Source organism: Eubalaena glacialis, chromosome 3, assembly GCF_028564815.1.
Source record: "Eubalaena glacialis isolate mEubGla1 chromosome 3, mEubGla1.1.hap2.+ XY, whole genome shotgun sequence".
In the NCBI taxonomy this organism is placed as follows: domain Eukaryota; kingdom Metazoa; phylum Chordata; class Mammalia; order Artiodactyla; family Balaenidae; genus Eubalaena; species Eubalaena glacialis.
In genome coordinates, this window is record NC_083718.1 from 114,523,624 (window position 1) to 114,544,644 (window position 21,021).

The 21,021-nt window shown below is 35.9% G+C and overlaps 1 protein-coding gene across 1 annotated transcript in view; it reads left to right on the forward strand.

Annotated features, from left to right (window-relative positions):
• Positions 1 to 2,450: 2,450 nt before the first annotated feature.
• The window catches only part of HFM1 (helicase for meiosis 1), a 136,047-nt gene continuing 117,476 nt past the window's right edge, over positions 2,451 to 21,021 (forward strand). Inside the window, exons 1-5 of the mRNA XM_061186326.1 lie at positions 2,451 to 2,521; positions 2,974 to 3,078; positions 6,131 to 6,228; positions 14,722 to 14,834; positions 16,145 to 16,454. Of these exons, the coding sequence (XP_061042309.1) occupies positions 6,158 to 6,228; positions 14,722 to 14,834; positions 16,145 to 16,454 (494 nt within the window). The 5' untranslated portion in view covers positions 2,451 to 2,521; positions 2,974 to 3,078; positions 6,131 to 6,157. The remainder of the gene's footprint in view (positions 2,522 to 2,973; positions 3,079 to 6,130; positions 6,229 to 14,721; positions 14,835 to 16,144; positions 16,455 to 21,021) is intronic.

A 21,021-nucleotide genomic window follows, 5' to 3' on the forward strand; every position in this document is an offset into this window, starting at 1 on the left:
TGGGGTCTGGGTCTAACTGGAGCACCCTATCTGACAGTCTCATTAAAATCAACATTCTTGGCTTTGGAGAACAGAAGATATTTTAAATTCGTTTTGGCTGATGAAGTCAATTTCTGCCTAAAAACAAGCAAATGGATCTCCCAAAATATGGATACTAGTCTCTTCTGCATCATCATTAAACATACTCCTTAGAAGCTGGAACTCAAGGAATTACTTTCTAATTAACATTTGTCTTTTATTTTCTTGGTTACATAGAGACTTACTAAATCCTTCCCTAAAGAACAATTAACCTTTGATTTTCATTCATTCATCCTTTTTCTATTTAAGCATCTACTAAATGTATAGATAGCACTGGACTCTTCTGCACACAATTGTGCATAACCCTCTAAATTTTTCTTTCCGCCCAAGAATCCCATCATACCAGACTTGATTTCTTTTCTTTCTTTTTATTTTCTCAGATATTAACTGTACAATTTTCAGAGTCTCCCAAATGGGCTTACCTTTTCTTTTCCACGTCTGGCAACAACACAGCATATTTCTGGCTGTCATCCAGAGAAAAACAGTCCTGAAACTACAACATGTCTTGGTTCCTGCTTCTCTAAAGCCATCAGCACCAATATTTCAATATCAGTTCCTCCTGATCAGAGTTTAAAAAGAGTGGAGGTTACAAAGTAGGGAAAAATTTTGATTATGTTGAATTTATGAGACAGAACCTATGGCATCAGTTGTATCAGCAGAAATCTATCTTCCTCCTGTGTCATGAATACCTATTATTTGTCTTTCAAGCTCTTCCAGTCTTTCAAGAAACTATATTTTGACAACACCCCCCCCCCGCCTTTATTTGAAATAAATACACCTTGTTGGTCCATGGCATGCCCAAAATGGATCAAAGATGTAAACTTAAGAGCTAAAACTGTAAATCTCTTAGAGGAAAACATTGGAGTAAATCTTCATGATATTGGAATTTGGCAGTGACTTCATGGATATGACACGAAAAGCACAGGTGACAAAAGAAAAAAGATAAATTGGACTTCACCAAAATTAAAAACTTTTGTGCATCAAATGATACTGTCAAGAGAGCAAAAAGAAAACCTACTAAATGGGAGAAAATATTTGTAAATCATATATCTGATAAAGAATTAATATCCAGAATATTTTTAAAAATATATAATAAAAAGATAATAATCAATTAAAAAATCATAAATAACACAAAAAATTGGCAGAGGACTTGAATAGATATTTCCCCCAAAAGATATTAAAATAACCATTAAGCACATGAAAAGATGCTCAACATCATTAGTCCTTAGGGAAATGCAAATCAAAACCGTAATAAATGAGATACCACTTCACATCTGCTAGGATGACTAAAATTTGTAAAAGATGGAAAATAACAAGTGTTGGCAAGAAAGTGGAGAAATTGGAATGCTTCTGCATTATTAGTGGGACTGTAAAGTGGTATACTAACTGTGGAAGACAGTTTGGTTGTTTTTCAAAAAATTAAACTTAGGGTTATCATATGACCCAGCAATTCCACTCCTAGGTATTTATCTAAATAATTGAAAGCAGGGACTGAGAACAGATTTTTTTTTTCTGCTTCAAATGTTTTTTATTTATTGTTTTAAAACTTTTTATTTTGTATTGGAGTATAGTTGATTAACAATGTTGTGTTAATTTCAGGTGTACAGCAAAGTGATTCAGTTATACATATATGTGCATCTATTCTTTTTCAAATTCTTTTCCCATTTAGGTTGTTACATAATATTGAGCAGAGCTCCCTGTGCTATACAGTAGGTCCTTGTTGGTTATCCATTTTAAATACAGCAGTATGTACATGTCAATCCCAAACTCCCTAACTACCCCTTCCCTCCACCCTTCCCCCCTGGTAACCATAAGTTCCAGAACAGATTTTTACAATTTTTATAGCTGCATTATTCACAATAGCCAAAAGGTTGGAAACAACACAAATGTTCATCCATGGGTGAATGGATAAACAAAATGTGGCATATACATACAAATGGAATACTCAGCCTTAAAAAGGAATGAAACTCTGATACTTGGGACAACATGGATGAACTTTGAAAACATTATGCTAAATGACGTAAACCAGACATAGGACTAATACTGTGAGTTCACTTATATGAGGTACCTAGGATAAGCAAATTCTTCGGGAGGGAAATTAGAGTTACCAAGAGCTGGGGGAAGGATTAAGATTTCTATTCAATGAGAATAAGCCACAGTATCCTGAGAGCCATATATTAAAAAGGAATTATAAACTTCTGGGGAAAAGAAGGAGAGGAGGGAAGGTTGGGTGTCCTGGCGATCCATTGCTTGGAGCTCGGCTTAGCCAGGCTGGGGGTCCTCCGGGGACCGGTGAATAGGCGCTCGGCTCTGAGGGCCGGCGGGGAGGGGAGAGCGGGCAGCTGGGACGCCAGCTGGGGAAGGTGGGGACTGGGGCCCGTTGCGTCTCACAGGGAGGAAGGGACAGAAGAACGGGGACCCCCCGGGGAGAGAGTGGGGTCAGGTTGGCCGTGGGGAAGTGGTTGAGCTTCCCAGCCGAGTGTCGGTCGACAGCGGACGGGCGCGGCGAGGTGTAGGACCGCCGGCGCGACCCCGACCGCGACCCCAGCCCGCGCGGCTCTTCAGCCGCCTTCGCGTCAGAAGGGGCGGGCGAGGCCTGAGGCGGCTCGGCCTCTTGAGGGGCCGGCTGGCGCACTCTTGTTTTGCTTTGATGGCTCCTGGAGGCCCGCGTGTTTATTTCCAAGTGTGTTTCCCTCCTGGGGCGGGAGCTGGTGGCCGGCGCGCGTGTAGCCGCGTGTCCACAGCGACGCGACCTGCAGCCCCGCGGGCCCGGTGCCGGCGCCCGCGCTCGCGTCTCGGCCACTCACCCGGCCGGAAGTCTTCCGCCCTGCGCCCGCGAGTCTGGGGTGGGCTTTCTTGGATTTAGGGAACATCACGGGGGTATTTTTTCTTCAGACCCAGATTCGGTTCCTGCTGGAACTTTCCGGCCCCGTGGGTCCCCCGGGGACGTGGTGGAGATAAGGCGCTCCGACTGTAAGGACCTCTCGGCCGAGACTCGGGGTATTAATTTGTTCCCACGTTCATTCTCTTACTTTGTCAAATTCCCTGCAGTCATTTGTGATGGTTGGTTTTTCCAGTGAATGTTGGTCTGAGTCTTCACTGATTACCGGTTTCTGGCATATCAATATTTCGTATCTGGGTTTCTGCACTTTTGAAATAAGTATATTTCTGAAAGTAAAAATTGTAAGGGATAACGAATAGATCTGAACATCTTATATAATAAGGATTATAGAAGGTAAGAAGATGCTAAATTGTCACTAAAATAATTAGGTAAGGTGCAGGTCATTTCAACAATCAACAAATTATGTAGTTACAGAAACAGTTTAAATATTTTAAGAGTGATTAGTTAGAGCAGAAGCAAGCACTTAAAAAAAGAAAACATAATTTTATACCACATGCTGAAACTAGAACTTTGTAAAGAGTAATCTAACGTGGAAACTTAGAAAATCTGACTCTAAACCTAAAACTTAAAACTAATTAATCCAAAATCTATCATCTCCTACAATAACAAACTCATATTGAAATATGGTAAGGTCTCTTGTAGGACCTATGTTTAGAAAAATATATTTATTTACATAATTCAAGTGCCGAATCCCATGGTCTTTTAGAACCCTCATGATTTGATTTCGTGAATCCTGAATTAGAAAAACAAATCACATTTTTAAACTGAATATTAAAGATTGGGGGGTAAAATTTTAAGCCTCAGAATTGACGGAAAATTATTTTTATTTAAAATTATTTTTATAAACTGAACATTGCTAATGTATTTATTCCACAGTGAATTGTTATGGACCATCTGCTATGTATCAGGCACTGTTCTGGGTTATAGGAATACAGTAATGAGTAAAAAGTCCCTGCTTCCTCCACAGGGAGAAAGATAAACAACTGAACAGTTATAAATTAGTGTGTGAAGAAAAATAATGCAAAGTATGGGGATGGAGTATTTTAGATAAAGGAGGTTTTCTTTCGTAGGACTGCATCAGAACTAAAATATATACATAATATTTTTATTCTGGACCCAAACAAGTTATATTCTCTTTTATGCCAGAACTAGGAGTCAAATCAAAAGTTCTCTTGAAAATATTTGCTGTTTATATAGGAGGTTTTTAGATTAATTTATGAAATAATTTTTTTCGGAAACAAATATTTTTAATTTGCAGTTTTATTGTTTTGTTTGCAGCTTCTTTTAGAATAAAGAGTTCAAACATGTGCATGTCAGCCTTAAGAGTTTCTACTTAAATTCTGAGGTACCATATAAAAGTGGTCTGGTATGTTTTAATTTGGAAAACTCTTTTTGTTGTTTAAAATTATATAATTTTCCTAAGACTAGAAAGGGAATATTTTATTTGTTACTTTTTGGATAATATAGAAACATGATTGGCATTTTTATTTATACTTTATCAGGTAATTGTTTTCAGCTTCTGAAATTCTTTACTTAAATAAGTTGTTAAAGACTCCAGTTAGCAATTTCTGAGTGACTCCCTTCTGCCTCCCACCCTGTTATCCTAGGCTTCTATTGTCCACATAATTAAATTGTTTTAGACATTTATAGAACCATGCTAATTTGTTTCAACTTTCCTGTTTCTCTTTGTTGGTGACTAAGCGATTAATAAATTGAGAAAAATGAAGAGGACAACTAAGCTAAACAGGTGGAAAGGGGAAAAGCCCAATAACTAAACCAATGAAAACCCCACAGTATTCTGATAAAGTAAGAACAGTCCTAATGTAATCCAATTTAGCCCTCTTGTTAGTAGCATTTTGTCAAGGGGTGCATGTGGAAGCATTCCTCTTTCCCCCACATACTTCCACATGTGTTTCACTATCACATCAGGGAGGACTCAAAATTGAAGGGACTGGACTTCCCTGGTGCAGCAATCAATCAGTTGATCAATAAATACATACATACATACAAACATACATACACACACACTGCTCTGACTTGGTAATATGGATTTCTCCACGAGATGGCGCTCATATAGTGTCTTTGATTTTAGTTTCCATCCTAAGGAAAGCTTTGCAATGTATTAACTATCACAGAATAAATAGAAATGTGATTTTATATTTTATGATATGTGCGTCTGATTTCATGTTTTGTCGTATAGAATCTTATACCATGTTTCAGAAATTAGAAAAAAGTTGAGATGTAGTGTTGATGTGCAGGGGGAAGAATTGCAATGTATGTATCTGTAGAAATAGTTCTACTGTCTCCTGTTAAATTTGAGGCTTTGTTCAGCCCTAGATTTTTGCTATATTCCCAGGTAGCCAATGCTGAATGTTTTTATCCTTTACATTTAGATAACATCTTTGGATGTAAAAATTATCTTTTTAAAAAGGAATGTAAACATTTATATATATGTTATGTAATATAATGTAAACATACATACATATGTTAAACTAGTAAATTTGTTTATTTTGATAAATTCAAACATATATAAAAATAAACATTATGAGGAACTCCACCTACCTATTACGTAGCTTTAGCAATTATCCACTCATTGCCAATCTTGTTTCATCAATAACCCTCAACATTTCTCTCTTTATTTTGAAGCAAATCTACTCTATCCCTTGATTTTGAAGGAAATCCCTGCATATGTACACAGTATATTGTTAGAAACACACACATTCACAATAAAATGCACTATCCTAACTCAAAAATAATGGTATGAACAAAGTATTTTAGGAGCCCGAAAGGAGCCATTAATTCTGCTTTTGGGTAATTCAGAGAAACCTTTGAAGAAGAAATGGCGTTTGACCTGTGCCATTAAGAATGGGTAGGAATTTGTCAGGTGGAGAATGGAAGAAAACACACTCTTAAGCATTGGTGCAGAATGAAGAGAGGGGTACATATGTGAATATGTATGAATGATTGGAGAACAGAGAATAATGTATTTGAATATTTAAGCACTTTGGAGGAAGTTACAAAAGATGTTGCTGAAAGGCTATCTGTGGTTATTTTGGGAAATTAATGATTATAGTTTATGGATCCAGAAATTTTGTTTCTACATCTTTGTAAATAGAATATAAACTACTTTTTGTTTTTGGTATTTTTTAGATTTGTGACAAAGTCCAGTTTTTAACAATGCTGAAATCAAATGACTCCTTGTTTTCCTTGGATAATTTGTTTTTTGAAAAAACAGATGAAGCTGAAAAGTAAGTCTGCTTTAAAGAATGATAACAGTATATTGCTTAAGGGTTTTTGATTTTTAAGGCATTTTAGTTTTCTCTCTGGTAAATTTATAAATAAAAAATGAGGGATCAACAGAATGACATTTCAGGTATATGCTTGGTAAACATGGAATTCAGATATAAGGGAGTAACTGAAGTTTAACATGTTAAATGTTACAATTTTAAAAACAGTAGATTCTTGTCTATTTGGCTTTCATTCATTTGCATTTCTGGTTTGTTCAAATTATTTTTGGCTGAAGTAAAGACTGAAAGTAATGGTCAAAGAGTAGCTCAGGACAAGGGGTGGTGATGGCACCTTTTGGAAACAGAAAGGGCAGTGTGCCAAAGGCCAAGTGTGATAGGCAGATTCAGTGCAGGCAGGAAGTAGGGGTGGAAATAAAGATGTGGTACCAAAGGAAATATGAATGGGGAATAGGGAGTCTGTTAAATACTGGATTTTATGGATTTTCACATGTGAATCACTTTAATTCTAAGTTTTCTATGTATTTGTTCTATTGTATTACCCTTTTTAATGAAGCATTGAGTAAATTATTTACTGCTTCATTTATTCTTCCATTCATTCAAATATTAATTCAAATATTGACTGAATGCTGAAAGGGATATAAAAAGAATGAAACAGACTTTTACTTTAGAAAACTTAAAGCCTATTTGAGGTTAAATACACATGTAGAAAGGTCATTCATAAATAATGTGACCATGTAATTCAGACTGGGACACTTGAGAGTGAAAGAGTGCATCCAAATGAAGCAACAGGTGTTAATCAAGACTGGCCTGGGCAAATTTGGAACATATGGTTGCTCTTCTAACAATACAAAAAAACAAGTGCAAAGCAAATTATAAGCATATATTCATGCAAAGAAATTTCAGATTTGGAGAGAGACTTGGGCCAGACTGTTTAGGTCAGGCTTTATGGTAGTTGGGGGAGACTTCAGGCTTTGAAGGACTGGATAATTCTTTTTTTTAAAAAAATATTTATTTATTTATTTGGTTGCACCGGGTCTTAGTTGCGGCAGGCAGGCTCCTTAGTTGCGGTACGTGGGCTCCTTTGCTGTGGTATACGGACTCTTAGTTGCGGCATGCATGTGGGATCTAGTTCCCTGATTTTGTGAATGTAAGATTAGAAATGGATTTTGAATGAGCATACGCTCTGCTGCCTAAAACAATGCCTGGCACATAGTACTCAGTAAATAATTGTTGAATTGATTAATGAATGAAAAAAAAACAGTTGAACTACTATAGTTGGATATAGGGGTAGTGTCGGGTATAGGGGTAAGCCAAATAAAGAAAATAGTTTTGAACAAAGATAAGGAGGGACAGAATGTATTATCTGTTTGGTATACAAGTAGTTCACTTTGGTCTGTACTATAAGGGACATGTAGGAGAATTGAAACTGTAACGTGACCTAAGGCCTCTAGGAAGTTTGGTGTTATTTAGAAGCCACTGAAGGATTTTGAATGGAATAACATGAAAACAATTCCAAATTAATGTGATAAGAGTATATGAAATATAGAGAGAAAGCCCAGAGGCAGTGAGGTCAATTAAAACACTATTGTTCTCAATCAGACATAAGTGGCTTAGAGCCTTGATTAGGATAGTGCTAATGGAAATACAAGGAAGTGATGTATTCAAGAAGCTTTATAAGGAAGATGCAATAAGAGACAGTATGTGTCTGGATATAGTGGGTAAAAGACTGTACTATGGTTTGGATTCTGGGTGATGGGGAGAATGATGACACCTCTGGAAAATACGGAAATCAAGGAAGATTTGATTTTATGGGGAGGCTGAATAGAGAGCTAGATGTGTGCTTTTTGAATCTTGTTAACATCTTTCTTGGATTTTCAGGAATAGTCTCTGTGTAGAAAAGAGTTAATATACCAGGCCCAAACCACTATCTTTGAAAAGGCCTACTTGTAAGGTTGGCCTCTGGCTGGAGTCTGAGAACTTGGATTTTAGGAAGATTCCTACCATTAACTGATAAATTGGCTCATTGTGTAAAAACTGTTTATAAAAATAATGTGGTTTATAATGAACATCTGCTCTTCTGGGAATCTGGAATTTAGGTATGTGCCACAGAGGGATGCCTACATGAGTAGCCCTCAATAAAAACCCTGGGCATTAAGTCTTTAATGACTTCCCTTGTTGGCGACATTTCACGTGTGTTGTCACAACTTGTTGCTGGGGGAATTAAGCACATCTTGTGTTACTCTAGTGGGAGAGGACCTTTGGAAGCTTGTGCCTGGTTTCCCCTGGACTTCACCCCACAGTCATGAGTAGGACTATATGCTGAGTCCTGTAAGTCATCCTAGGGAATCATTGACCCTGGTGGTGATCTTGGGGACTCTGTGACATAGTCCTAAATTTCAGTTGCTTTGGTGTATTGTCAGACAATCTGTCAGACATTGTCAGGTGATGTGTTACAGAGTTTTGATTTAGAAAATAGAGCTGTAGTAGCTATGTTTGAGGTGCTGTGAGAGGCAGAAAATTGAAAGACTGGGCCTCTCACTTCTGGGAGTTTAAAATCCTAAATAAAGAGAGAAGAAAAAATCATAAAATCCTTGGGACTTGGCTTAGACAGTTTATGTGGTATTTTTCTCAACTTTATTTTGTTACCTAACGCTTATCTTTTTCTTCTAATGAAGGACAAGCCAACTTTGGTTGGAAAGGAAACATTAAAACATTATATGTTAATAGGATCGCAGCTGAAAGATAAGGAAAGGTAGTTAACATTGCAAACAGGGTGACAAAAATCTCATCAATTACTGTAGGTTTACAAAGTGATGGTCAGTTTCAACAGTTTTCTTGGATTTTCCGTGGTTATAGATGGTTCTGGACCAAGAATATTTGGGTTAAGACATTAATTTGTAATAATGTTTTAGGAGTACTCTAGAATACCAATACTGGTGTCATTTACACACTTGTGACCCATGATTAGATGTCAGGTGTATCATCAGTAATTCGTTACTTGTATTGGTGAAGATGCTAAAGTTTCAGAATGATTTACTACTTTCTTTTTTATATTGGAGCAGATTTAAAATTCCTGTCACAAGCATTTGAATTGGAGAAAAGAAAATGGAGTTATAGCCATTATTTAGGTAACATATCTCACATAGCAGTGACATTAATCCCATGACACACAAGGAAAAAAAGAATGCTGCTATATAGGGATAAGTCAAAGTCACTGCAGAAAGGTAGTATATTAAGTTTAAGAGTCTGTAATTGAGTAATGTTTAATTAATAAATACATAGTTTCTTTTTTTTCTTAAATAAAATTATTATATATTTTTTGGCTCTGAAAATTCACATTTTAAAAAACACATATGAGGAGGTATTACAAAACATTTAAGGTAGCCCATGATTACATTTATTTGTTCATAGGCTAAGTCTTTTTTTTTTAATTTTTGAATTTTATTTATTTTTTTATACAGCAGGTTCTTATTAGTCATCCATTTTATACACATCAGTGTATACGTGTCAATCCCAATCTCCCAGTTCATCCCACCACCACCCCCATCCCCCCGTCGCTTTCCCCCCTTGGTGTCCATACGTTTGTTCTGTACATCTGTGTCTCAGTTTCTGCCCTGCAAACCGGTTCATCTGTACCATTTTTCTAGGTTCCACATATATGCGTTAATATACGATATTTGTTTTTCTCTTTCTGACTTACTTCACTCTGTATGACAGTCTCTCGATTCGTCCACGTTTCTACAAATGACCCAGTTTCATTCCTTTTTATGGCTGAGTAATATTCCATTGTATATATGGACCACATCTTCTTTATCCATTCATCTGTCGGTGGGCATGTAGATTGCTTCCATGACCTGGCTATTGTAAATAGTGCTGCAATGAACATTGGGGTGCGTGTGTCTTTTTGAATTATGGTTTTCTCTGGGTATATGCCCAGTAGTGGGATTGCTGGGTCATATGGTAATTTTATTTTTAGTTTTTTAAGAAACCTCCATACTGTTCTCCATAGTGGCTGTATCAATTTACATTCCCACCAACAGTGCAAGAGGGTTCCCTTTTCTCCACACCCTCTCCAGCATTTGTTGTTTGTAGATTTTCTGATGATGCCCATTCTAACTGCTGTGGGGTAATACCTCATTGTAGTTTTGATTTGCATTTCTCTAATAATTAGTGATGTTGAGCAGCTTTTCATGTGTTTCTTGGCCATCTGTATGTCTTCTTTGGAGAAATGTCTATTTAGGTCTTCTGCCCATTTTTGGATTGGGTTCTTTGTTTTTTTGACATTGAGCTGCATGAGCTGTTTATATATATTGGAGATTAATCCTTTGTCCCTTGATTCATTTGAAAATATTTTCTCCCATTCTGAGAGTTGTCTTTTCGTCTTGTTTATGGTTTCCTTTGCTGTGCAAAAACATTTAAGTTTCATTAGGTCCCATTTGTTTATTTTTGTTTTTGTTTCCGTTACTCTAGGAGGTGGATCAAAAAAGATCTTGCTGTGATTTATGTCAGAGTGTTCTTCCTATGTTTTCCTCTAAGAGTTTTATAGTGTCTGGTCTTACATTTAGGTCTCTGATCCATTTTGAGTTTATTTTTGTGTATGGTGTTAGGGAGTGTTCTAATTTCATTCTTTTACATGTAGCTGTCCAGTTTTCCCAGAATCACTTATTGAAGAGACTGCCTTTTCTCCATTGTATATCCTTGCCTCCTTTGTCAGAGACTAGTTGACCATAGGTGCGTGGGTTTATCTCTGGGCTCTCTATCCTGTTCCAATGATCTATATTTTTGTTTTTGTGCCAGTACCATATTGTCTTGATTACTGTATCTTTGTAGTATAGTCTGAAGTCAGGGAGTCTGATTTCTCAAGCTCCGTTTTTTCCCTCAAGACTGCTTTGGCTATTCAGGGTCTTTTGTGTCTCCATACAAATTTTAGGATTTTTTGTTCTAGTTCTGTAAAAATGCCATTGGTAATTTGATAGGGATTGCATTGAATCTGTAGATTGTTTTGGGTAGTATAGTCATTTTCACAATATTGATTCTTCCAATCCAAGAACATGGTATATCTCTCCATCTGTTTGTATCATCTTTAATTTCTTTCATCAGTGTCTTATAATTTTCTGCATACAGGTCTTTTGTCTCCCTAGGTAGGTTTATTCCTAGGTATTTTATTCTTTTTGTTGCAATGGTAAATGGGAGTGTTTCCTTAATTTCTCTTTCAGATTTTTCATCATTAGTGTATAGGAATGCAAGAGATTTCTGGTAGCATCTTTAGGATTCTCTATGTGTAGTATCATGTCATCTGCAAACAGTGACAGCTTTACTTCTTCTTTTCCAATTTGGATTCCTTTTATTTCTTTTTCTTCTCTGATTGCCATGGCTAGGACTTCCAAAACTATGTTGAATAATAACAGTGAGAGTGGACATCCTTGTCTTGTTCCTGATCTTAGAGGAAATGCTTTCAGTTTTTCACCATTGAGAATGATGTTTGCTGTGGGTTTGTCATATATGGCCTTTATTATGTTGAGGTAGGTTCCCTCTATGCCCACTTTCTGGAGAGTTTTTATCATAAATGGGTGTTGAATTTTGTGAAAAGCTTTTTCTGCCTCTATTGAGATGATCATATGGTTTTTATTCTTCAATTTGTTAATATGGTGTATCACATTGATTGATTTGCGTATATTGAAGAATCCTTGCATCCCTGGGAAAAAATCCCACTTGATCATGGTGAATGATCCTTTTAACGTGTTGTTGGATTCTGTTTGCTAGTATTTTGTTGAGGATTTTTGCATCTATATTCATCAGTGGTATTGGTCTGTAATTTTCTTTTTTTGTAGTATCTTTGTCTGGTTTTGGTATCAAGGTGATGGTGGCCTCATAGAATGAGTTTGAGAGTTTTCCATCCTCTGCAATTTTTTGGAAGAGTTTGAGAAGGATGGGTGTTAGCTCTTTTTTAAATCCTTGATAGAATTCACCTGTGAAGCCATCTGGTCCTGGACTTTTGTTTGTTGGAAGATTTTTAATCCCAGTTTCAATTTCATTACTTGTGATTGGTGTGTTCATATTTTCTATTTCTTCCTGGTTCAGTCTTGGAAGGTTATACCTTTCTAAGAATTTGTCCATTTCTTCCAGGTTGTCCATTTTATTGGCATAGAGTTGCTTGTAGTATTCTCTTAGGATGCTTTGTATTTCTGTCGTGTCTGTTGTAACTTCTCCTTTTTCATTTCTAATTTTATTGATTTGAGTCCTCTCCCTCTTTTTCTTGATGAGTTTGGCTAATGGCTTATCAATTTTGTTTATCTTCTCAAAGAACCAGCTTTTAGTTTTATTGATCTTTGCTGTTGTTTTCTTTGTTTCTATTTCATTTATTTCCGCTCTGATCTTTATGATTTCTTTCCTTCTGCTAACTTTGGGTTTTGTTTGTTCTACTTTCTCTAGTTCCTTTAGGTGTAAGGTTAGATTGTTTATTTGAGATTTTTCTTGTTTCTTGAGGTTGGTTTTTTCGCTATAAACTTCCCTCTTAGAACTGCTTTTGCTGCATCCCATAGGTTTTGGATCTGTCGTGTTTTCATTGTCATTTGTCTCTAGGTATTTTTTGATTTCCTCTTTGATTTCTTCAGTGATCTCCTGGTTATTTAGTAACGTATTGTTTAGCCTCCCTGTGTTTGTGTTTTACGTTTTTTTCCCTGTAATTGATTTCTCATCTCATAGTGTTGTGGTCAGAAAAGATGCTTGATATGATTTCAATTTTCTTAAATTTACTGAGGCTTGATTATTGACCTGAGATGTTATCTATCCTGGAGAATGTTCCGTGCGCACTTGAGAAGAAAGTGTAATCTGCTTTTTTTGGATGGTATGTCCTATAAATATCAATTAAATCTATCTGGTCTATTGTGTCATTTAAAGCTTCTGTTTCCTTATTGATTTTCATTTTGGATGATCTGTCCATTGGTGTAAGTGAGGTGTTAAAGTCTGCCACTATTATTGTGTTACTGTCGATTTCCTCTTTTATAGCTGTTAGCAGTTGCCTTATGTATTGAGGTGCTCCTATGTTGGGTGCATATATATTTGTAATTGTTATATCTTCTTCTTGGATTGATCCCTTGATCATTATGTAGTGTCCTTCCTTGTCTCTTGTAACATTCTGTATTTTAAAGTCTGTTTTATCTGATATGAGTATTGCTACTCCAGCTTTCTTTTGATTTCCATTTGCATGGAATATCTTTTTCCATCCCCTCACTTTCAGTCTGTATGTGTCCCTAGGTCTGAAGTGGGTCTCTTGTAGACAGCATATATATGGGTCTTTTTTCAGCGAGCCTGTGTTTTTTGGTTGGAGCATTTAATCCATTCACGTTGAAGGTAATTATTGATATGTATGTTCCTATTACCATTTTCTTAATTGTTTTGGGTTTGTTTTCATAGGTCCTTTTCTTGTCGTGTTTCCCACTTAGAGAAGTTCCTTTAGCATTTGTTTTTAGAGCTGGTTTGGTGGTGCTGAATTCTCTTAGCTTTTGCTTGTCTGTAAAGCTTTTGATTTCTCCATTGAATCTGAATGAGATCCTTGCCAGGTAGAGTAATCTTGGTTTTAGGTTCTTCCCTTTCATCACTTTAAATATGTCATGCCACTCCCTTCTGGCTTGTAGAGCTTCTGTTGGGAAATCAGGTGTTAACCTTATGGGAGTTCCCTTGTATGTTTTTTGTCGTTTTTCCCTTGCTACTTTCAATAATTTTTCTTTGTCTTTAATTTTTGCCAATTTGATTAGTATGTGTCTTGGCATGTTTCTCCTTGAGTTTCTTCTGTATGGGACTCTCTGTGTTTCATGGACTTGGGTGGCTATTTCCTTTCCCATGTTAGGGAAGTTTTCGACTATAATCACTTCAGATATTTTCTCAGGTCTGTTCTCTCTCTCTTCTCCTTTTGGGACCCCCTATAATGCAAATGTTGTTGCATTTAATGTTGTCTCCGAGGTCTCTTAGGCTGTCTTCATTTCTTTTCATTCTTTTTTCTTATTCCGTTCCGTAGCAGTGAATTCCACTATTCTGTCTTCCAGGTCACTTATCTGTTCTTCTGCCTTAGTTATTCTGCTGTTGATTCCTTCTAGTATATTTTTCATTTCAGTTATTGTATCGTTCATCTCTGTTTGTTCTTTAATTCTTCTAAGTCTTTGTTAAACATTTCTTGCATTTTCTTGATCTTTGCCTCCATTCTTTTTCCGAGGTCCTGGATCATCTTCACTATCACTATTCTGAATTCTTTTTCTGGAAGGTTGCCTATCTCCACTTCATTTAGTTGTTTTTCTGGGGTTTTATCTTGTTCTTTCATCTGGTACATAGCCCTCTGCCTTTTCATCTTGTCTATCTTTCTGTGAATGTGGTTTTTGTTCCACAGGCTGCAAGATTGTAGTTCTTCTTGCTTCTGCTGTCTGCCTCTCAATAAATACATAGTTCCTGATGTTATATCTTTATTAACATATATTCATATTTTTATATTTTATATAGCCATCCAGACAATGAAAAATCTTTGGATTGGTTTCTTCCACCTGCTCCATTGATTTCGGAAATTCCAGATACTCAAGCATTAGAGGAAGAAATAGAAAGTCATAAACTGTTAGGTAAATTGTCACATATTTTTTGGGAAGCCAAAGCCATTCAGCTCGTGTCAATGTAAAAAAATCTAATGTTGAAATATTGATTCTTTTATTTTAATGGAATAAAATGAAAGTTAGAGACCCATTCAAAATAGTGCTCAGCAAATCTTAATATCTGAAACATTTTCCCTCTCCATACTTACATATACACACATATGTATATTATATGCATAAAATATACTATCACACACACCTGTTATATTGTTCTGTGAATTTGTTTCCTCTTACCATTAAAACTGTCACTGCTATTTAGTTTTTGCCTTACCCTTTACTAAAGGTAGGATCCTCTGGTTTAGGAAACCAGATTCATGAAATATATTGAGTGAAAAAAACAAGATGCAGATTATATATAGTTTGTTACCATCTTTACAAAGCTAGAAAACAAGCACACTCAAACAGTATATGTGGTCTAATGTGACAATGTTGGTAAAACTGATTTTTAAATTGAGTGGTAGGTTCATGCATGTACATTTTATTATTAAGCTTCATAATTTTTATATATTTTATATATGAAAATACATATTATATACTCTTGTATGTACCAAATAATATGTAGAATTATTACATATATAGAATATGATAATTCTCTTATATGTTATAATAGAACACACACCCATATATAATATGTATATGTAGTAGTATAGTATGTACACATAAATGATAAAGCAAATTTAAGCCCTAATGAGGCCTCCAAACTCCTTCCAAACCTTTCAAAGATGCTTATAAAGTCTCTGTAAAGACACCTTTAAAATTCTGTCACCTTGATGAAAGCATTCCTTTATCTTGATTTTAGAAGCAAGATTACAAATTTAAAAGCATTGTGTCATGTATTTTAATACTGAATCTATTCAGTAACATTTTATATGATTGGTCACTGTATTTTTGTGTATAAATTATTTATATAAATTTTTAAATCTTCATAATTACTTATATAATTATATCATTTGTAGTAGATAAATACTTAAACATTATAATTATGGTTATTTCTGTGAGTCAGAAATTAAACCTATTTTATAATGTAGGTTTAATATAAATTTCGAATTTAATTTCATTAATTCTTAACTAATTTCTGAGTATCCTGTAGTGTTATGATATACCATAAGAGTAACAACTACCTGTATTTCAAAATCACATATAGTATTACAGATTATCTTGTTATTTTTATATTTACCTAGTAAGCTGTTTTGAAACATTTTATTAAATTTTTCTATCATCATTTTGAAAATTTGTTTTCAAGGAGAATATGTAGTAATTAAAATATTCCATTTTTGTAGGTCAGAGAAAGAGGTCAAAAATGTTACCATCAAATTTGAAGATAACTAATGAAGACACAAATTATATTTCACAAACACAAAAATTCCAATTTGCCTTCCCTTCTAATGAATATGAAGAAGATGATCTAAATTTTGGAGGGGCAGGTAACAATGACTTAAATGTTGCTGGCAAGCTGACATATCGTTCTTCTCAGAAATGGAAAAATCACACTGGCACTGAGATAGCACTTGAGAATAATGTTCTGGATGATACAGAGTTAGTTAATTTTACACAAGATAAAGGAGAGAGCACGTCAGCCTTCCGCAAGAGGTAATTAATTAAATGAAATAAATAATATTCAATGATAAAGTTGAATATTTATGTGTATGTCCAGACGTATGAAGTATGGTAGAATCTGAATGAGAAAAACATCAACAACAAATAGAGTCTACCAGGGACTTCCCTGGTGGTCCAGTGGGTAAGACTCCATGCTCCCAATGCAGGGGGCTGGGGTTCGATCCCTGGTTGGGGAACTAGATCCCACACGCATGCCGCAGCTAAGGGTTCACATGCTGCAACTAAGAAGTCCTCACACCACAACTAAAAGATCCCTCACACTGCAACTAAAGATCCCGCATGCCCCAACTGAGACCCAGCGCAACCAAAATAAATAAATATTAAAAAGCAAACAAAGAAAAAAACAAACAGTGTACTATGTACTAGACACTCTGTTAACTGTGGGATTCTAGCCGTAAGTTCTTGTCTTCAGAGAACTTACAGTTTATTGAGGGAAAGGCAGATAGTAAATAAAAATAATTGATTGAATACTTTTTGCACCACAATTATTTTGATGAGATATATGGTTAGAGCAGAGGCTCTCAAACTTTTTGTTTTCAGGACCCCTTTACCCTTAAAAATTATTGAGGATTACCATAGAGTTTTTGCTTATTTGGGTTATATCTATTGATATTTAACCATATTATAAATTAAAATTATGGAAAAAAGTGTTATGGAAATTGTTTTGATCATATGAACTCTCTGAATCTTGACCATCGTTTGAGAACTGCTGTTAATATGAGGTCCTAATCTGCTCTGCACAATCAGGGAAGACTTTCCTGAGGAAATGGTATTTAAGCTTAACATTAAGGAGGAATAGAATCAAGCTGAATGCAAATAAAGAAGGAGAGTGTGCCAGGCAGAAGGAATAGTATGTGCAAAAGTACTAAGGTAATGCAGAGCTTGGCTTATTCTTAGAAATTTTTCTTTAGTTTAAAGTAAGAGAGAATGCTAAGAGATAAGGTATGGAGGGGCCAAGTCATTCAGAGTCTTGTAGGCCATGAAACACTTTGTACTTTTAAGGCAGTGCTTATTAAACTGTGGCCCATGAACTCTCTGCATCAGAATCACCTGGAGTGCTTGTTAAAAATTTGGATTCCTGGTTTCTACCTTAGACCTTTTGAATCACAGTCTGGATAAAGGTGGGGATGGGACCCAGGAATCCAAATTTTTAACAAATTTTCTAGATGATTGTTATGCACACTAAAGTTTGAGAACCGTTGTTCTAAGGTCCTGGGTTTTAAGCAGAGGAGTAAAATTAGATTTTCTTTTTTATTTAATGTCCATTTTGGCCCCAGTATGATAAATTAGAAGAGAGCTAGAATACACTGTGAAGGGTCACTTAGGCTATTTTATTAGTGTAGGTGAGAGAGGATGGTAGCCTGACCTAGGACTGAGATAACAGGAATGAGAAAGTTCAAAGTTATTTAGGAGACAGAATTCCCACAGGACTTAAATGACATTTGGATACGAGACCTAACTCCTAGGTTTCTGGCTTGAGCCAGAATGATGAAGGATGATAGTGTTCTTTCATGATACAGAAAACCGTAAAGGAAGAATAGGGGAAGGTGGTGAGTACAGATTTGGACATGTTGATTTTGGGTGCTTACAAATTGTCCAAATAGACAATTGGATGTATGGGTTAAGGATTCAGAAGAGATCTAGTTGACAGTTTTTGTTTTCTCTGTGACATAAGAGACAAAGTCATCTGTGGAGTTTGAGGGGAAAAGTGGGGGTATTGAGCAAGTATGAGAAGAGTGGGAGAAATTGTGGAGAATGGGAAAGCAGCTAATTAGAATAATGGTAGGATTTTTGGACACTGTAAAGGGCCCAGTTGAGGTTGATGTCTATGAATTTTTAAATAAATTTTATTAACATGTAATTCACATATCATAAAATTCATTATTTTGAAGTGTACAGTTCACGGTTTTTAGTATAGTCACGGAGTTGTGCAACTATCACTACTCTACAATTTTAAAATGTTTTTGCTGCCCCAAAAGAAACTCTATACTCATTAACAGTCCCTCCCCATTCCTCCTTCCCCCATCTAGCCCCTGACAACCACTAATCGTTTTCTGTTTCTGTGGGTTTACCTATTGTAGACATTTCATATAAGTGGAGTCATACAATATCTGACCTTTTGTGTCTGGCTTCTTTCACGTAGCATAACATTTTCAAGGTTCATCCATGTTATGTCATGTATCAGTACTTTATTCTTTTTTTATGGCCAAATAATATTTCATTTAATGGGTATATCACATTTTGTTTATTGATCTGTCAATTGATGGACATTTGAGTTGTTTCCACTTTTTGGCTATTATGAATAATGTTGCTATGAACACTCATGTATACGTTTTTGTGTGAATATATGCATTTGACCCTTGAGCAACACAGAGGTTAGGGGTGTTGACCTCCTGGGAAGTCAAAAAACGAAGTATAACTTTATAGTTGGCCCTCTCTATCCGCAGTTCTGCATCAGTGGATTCAGCCAACCTCAGATCGTGTAGTACCGTAGTAGTATTTATTGAAGAAAAAAAATCCGAGTATAAGTGGACTGGTGCAGTTTAAACCTATGTTGTTCAAGGGTCAAATGTATTTTAATTCTTTTGGATTTATACTTAGAAGTGGAATTGCTGGGTCATATGGTAACTCTATATTTATCTTTTTTGAGAAACTGCCAAATTGTTTTACAAAGTAACTATATCACTGAACAATCCCACTAGCAATATATGAGGATTCCGATTTCTCCACGTCCTTGCCAGCACTTGTTTGTCTTTTTTATTATAGCCATACTAGTGGGTGTGACGTGTACCATTGTGGTTTTGATTTGCATATTCCTGCTGACTAAAGATGTTGGGCAACTTTTCATGTGATTATTCGTTATTTGTGTATCTTCTTCGGAGTAATGTCTATTCAAATACTTTGCCTGTTTTTTTAATTGCGTTGTCTTTTTATTGTTGAGTTGTAAGTGTTCTTTATTCTGGATAAAAATCCCTCATCAGTTATATGATTTACAAATATTTTCTCACATTCTGTGTGTTGTTTTTCACTTTTTTGTTCATATCCTTAGCAGCCCAAAAGTTTTTAATTTTAATGAAGTTAAGTCCAATTTTTCTAATTTTTGACTGGACTTTTGGCATCCTATGTTGATTGGACTTTTGGTGTCCTATCTAAGAAACCATTGCCTAATCCAAGTTTGCAAAGACTGACTCCCACATTTTCTTCTAAGAGTTTTATAAATTTAGCTCTTAAATTTAGATCTATGATCCATTGTGAGTTAACTTTTCAATATGGTGCAAGGTAGGAATCCAACTTAATTCTTTTGCACATAGATATCCAGTTGTTCCAGCACCATTTGTTAAAAAACAAAAACAAAAACTATTCTTTCCCCATGGAATGTCATGGCACCCTCACTGACAATCAATCAACCATAAATGGAAGGTCTGGGGGTTTTCTTACACCATCCAATTATCTGATTCATCAACACCAATGGGTGTCCAACAATTCAATTCAATTTTCATACTAACTCCTGGAGTTAGCATCAGACCGCATGGGTTAAGGGTTCAGTCCCTTGCCCTACTTGAAATGCCAGCCACAAATAGGGTGCCAGGCTACTGACATTTCTGCCTTGCAGACTACAAATTTGGGAGTTCCCACTACCCGACATTAGGTGTAATAATTTGCTAGAATTACTCACAGAATTAGAAAAATGCTTTACTTATGTTTACCAGTTCATTATAAAGGATACAACTTAGGAACAGCCAAATGGAGGAGATGCATAAGGCAAGGTATGGAGAGGAAGAGTGTGCAGAGCTTCCATACCCTCTCTGAGTGTGTCACTCTCTCAGCACCTTGATGTGTTACCAATCTAGAAGCTCTCCGAACCCCCTGTCATTTAAGAATTTTTCATTCATGGAGGTTTCATTACATAAGCATGATTGATTAAATCATTGGCCATTGGTGATTGAACTCAATCTCCAGCCTTTCTCCCCTCCTTGGATGTTGGGAGTGGAGCTGAAAATCTCAACCCTCTAATCAAGTTTAGTTCTTTCTGGTGATCGGTCCCCATCCTGAAACCGTCTAGGGGCCCTACAAGAGTCACCTCATTAGCATAAACTCAGGTATGATTGAAAGGGGCTTATTATGAGTAACAAAAGATGCTTCTATCACTTCTATCAAGCAGGGAATTCCAAACGTTTCAGGACCTCTGTGCCGGGAACTGGGAACAAAAACCAAACATATATTTTCTTTTATACCACATAAAGGTTTTTTTCCATGCTCTCAATTCTATTCTATTGATCTGTATGTCTGTCATTATGCCTGGCATAAGGATATTTTTCACAATGGCATATCCTACATTTTCTTGATTGCTGTAGCTTTGTATTGATAGTAAAGTTTTACATCAGGAAGTGTGAGTCCTCCAACTTTGTTCCTTTTTTTTCAAGATGTTTTTACTATTCTGATTTATTTGCATTTTCATATGAATTTTAGGATAAGCTGGTCAATTTCTGCAGAGAAGCCAGCTGGGATTTTGATAAGGATTGTATCGAATCTGTAGGTA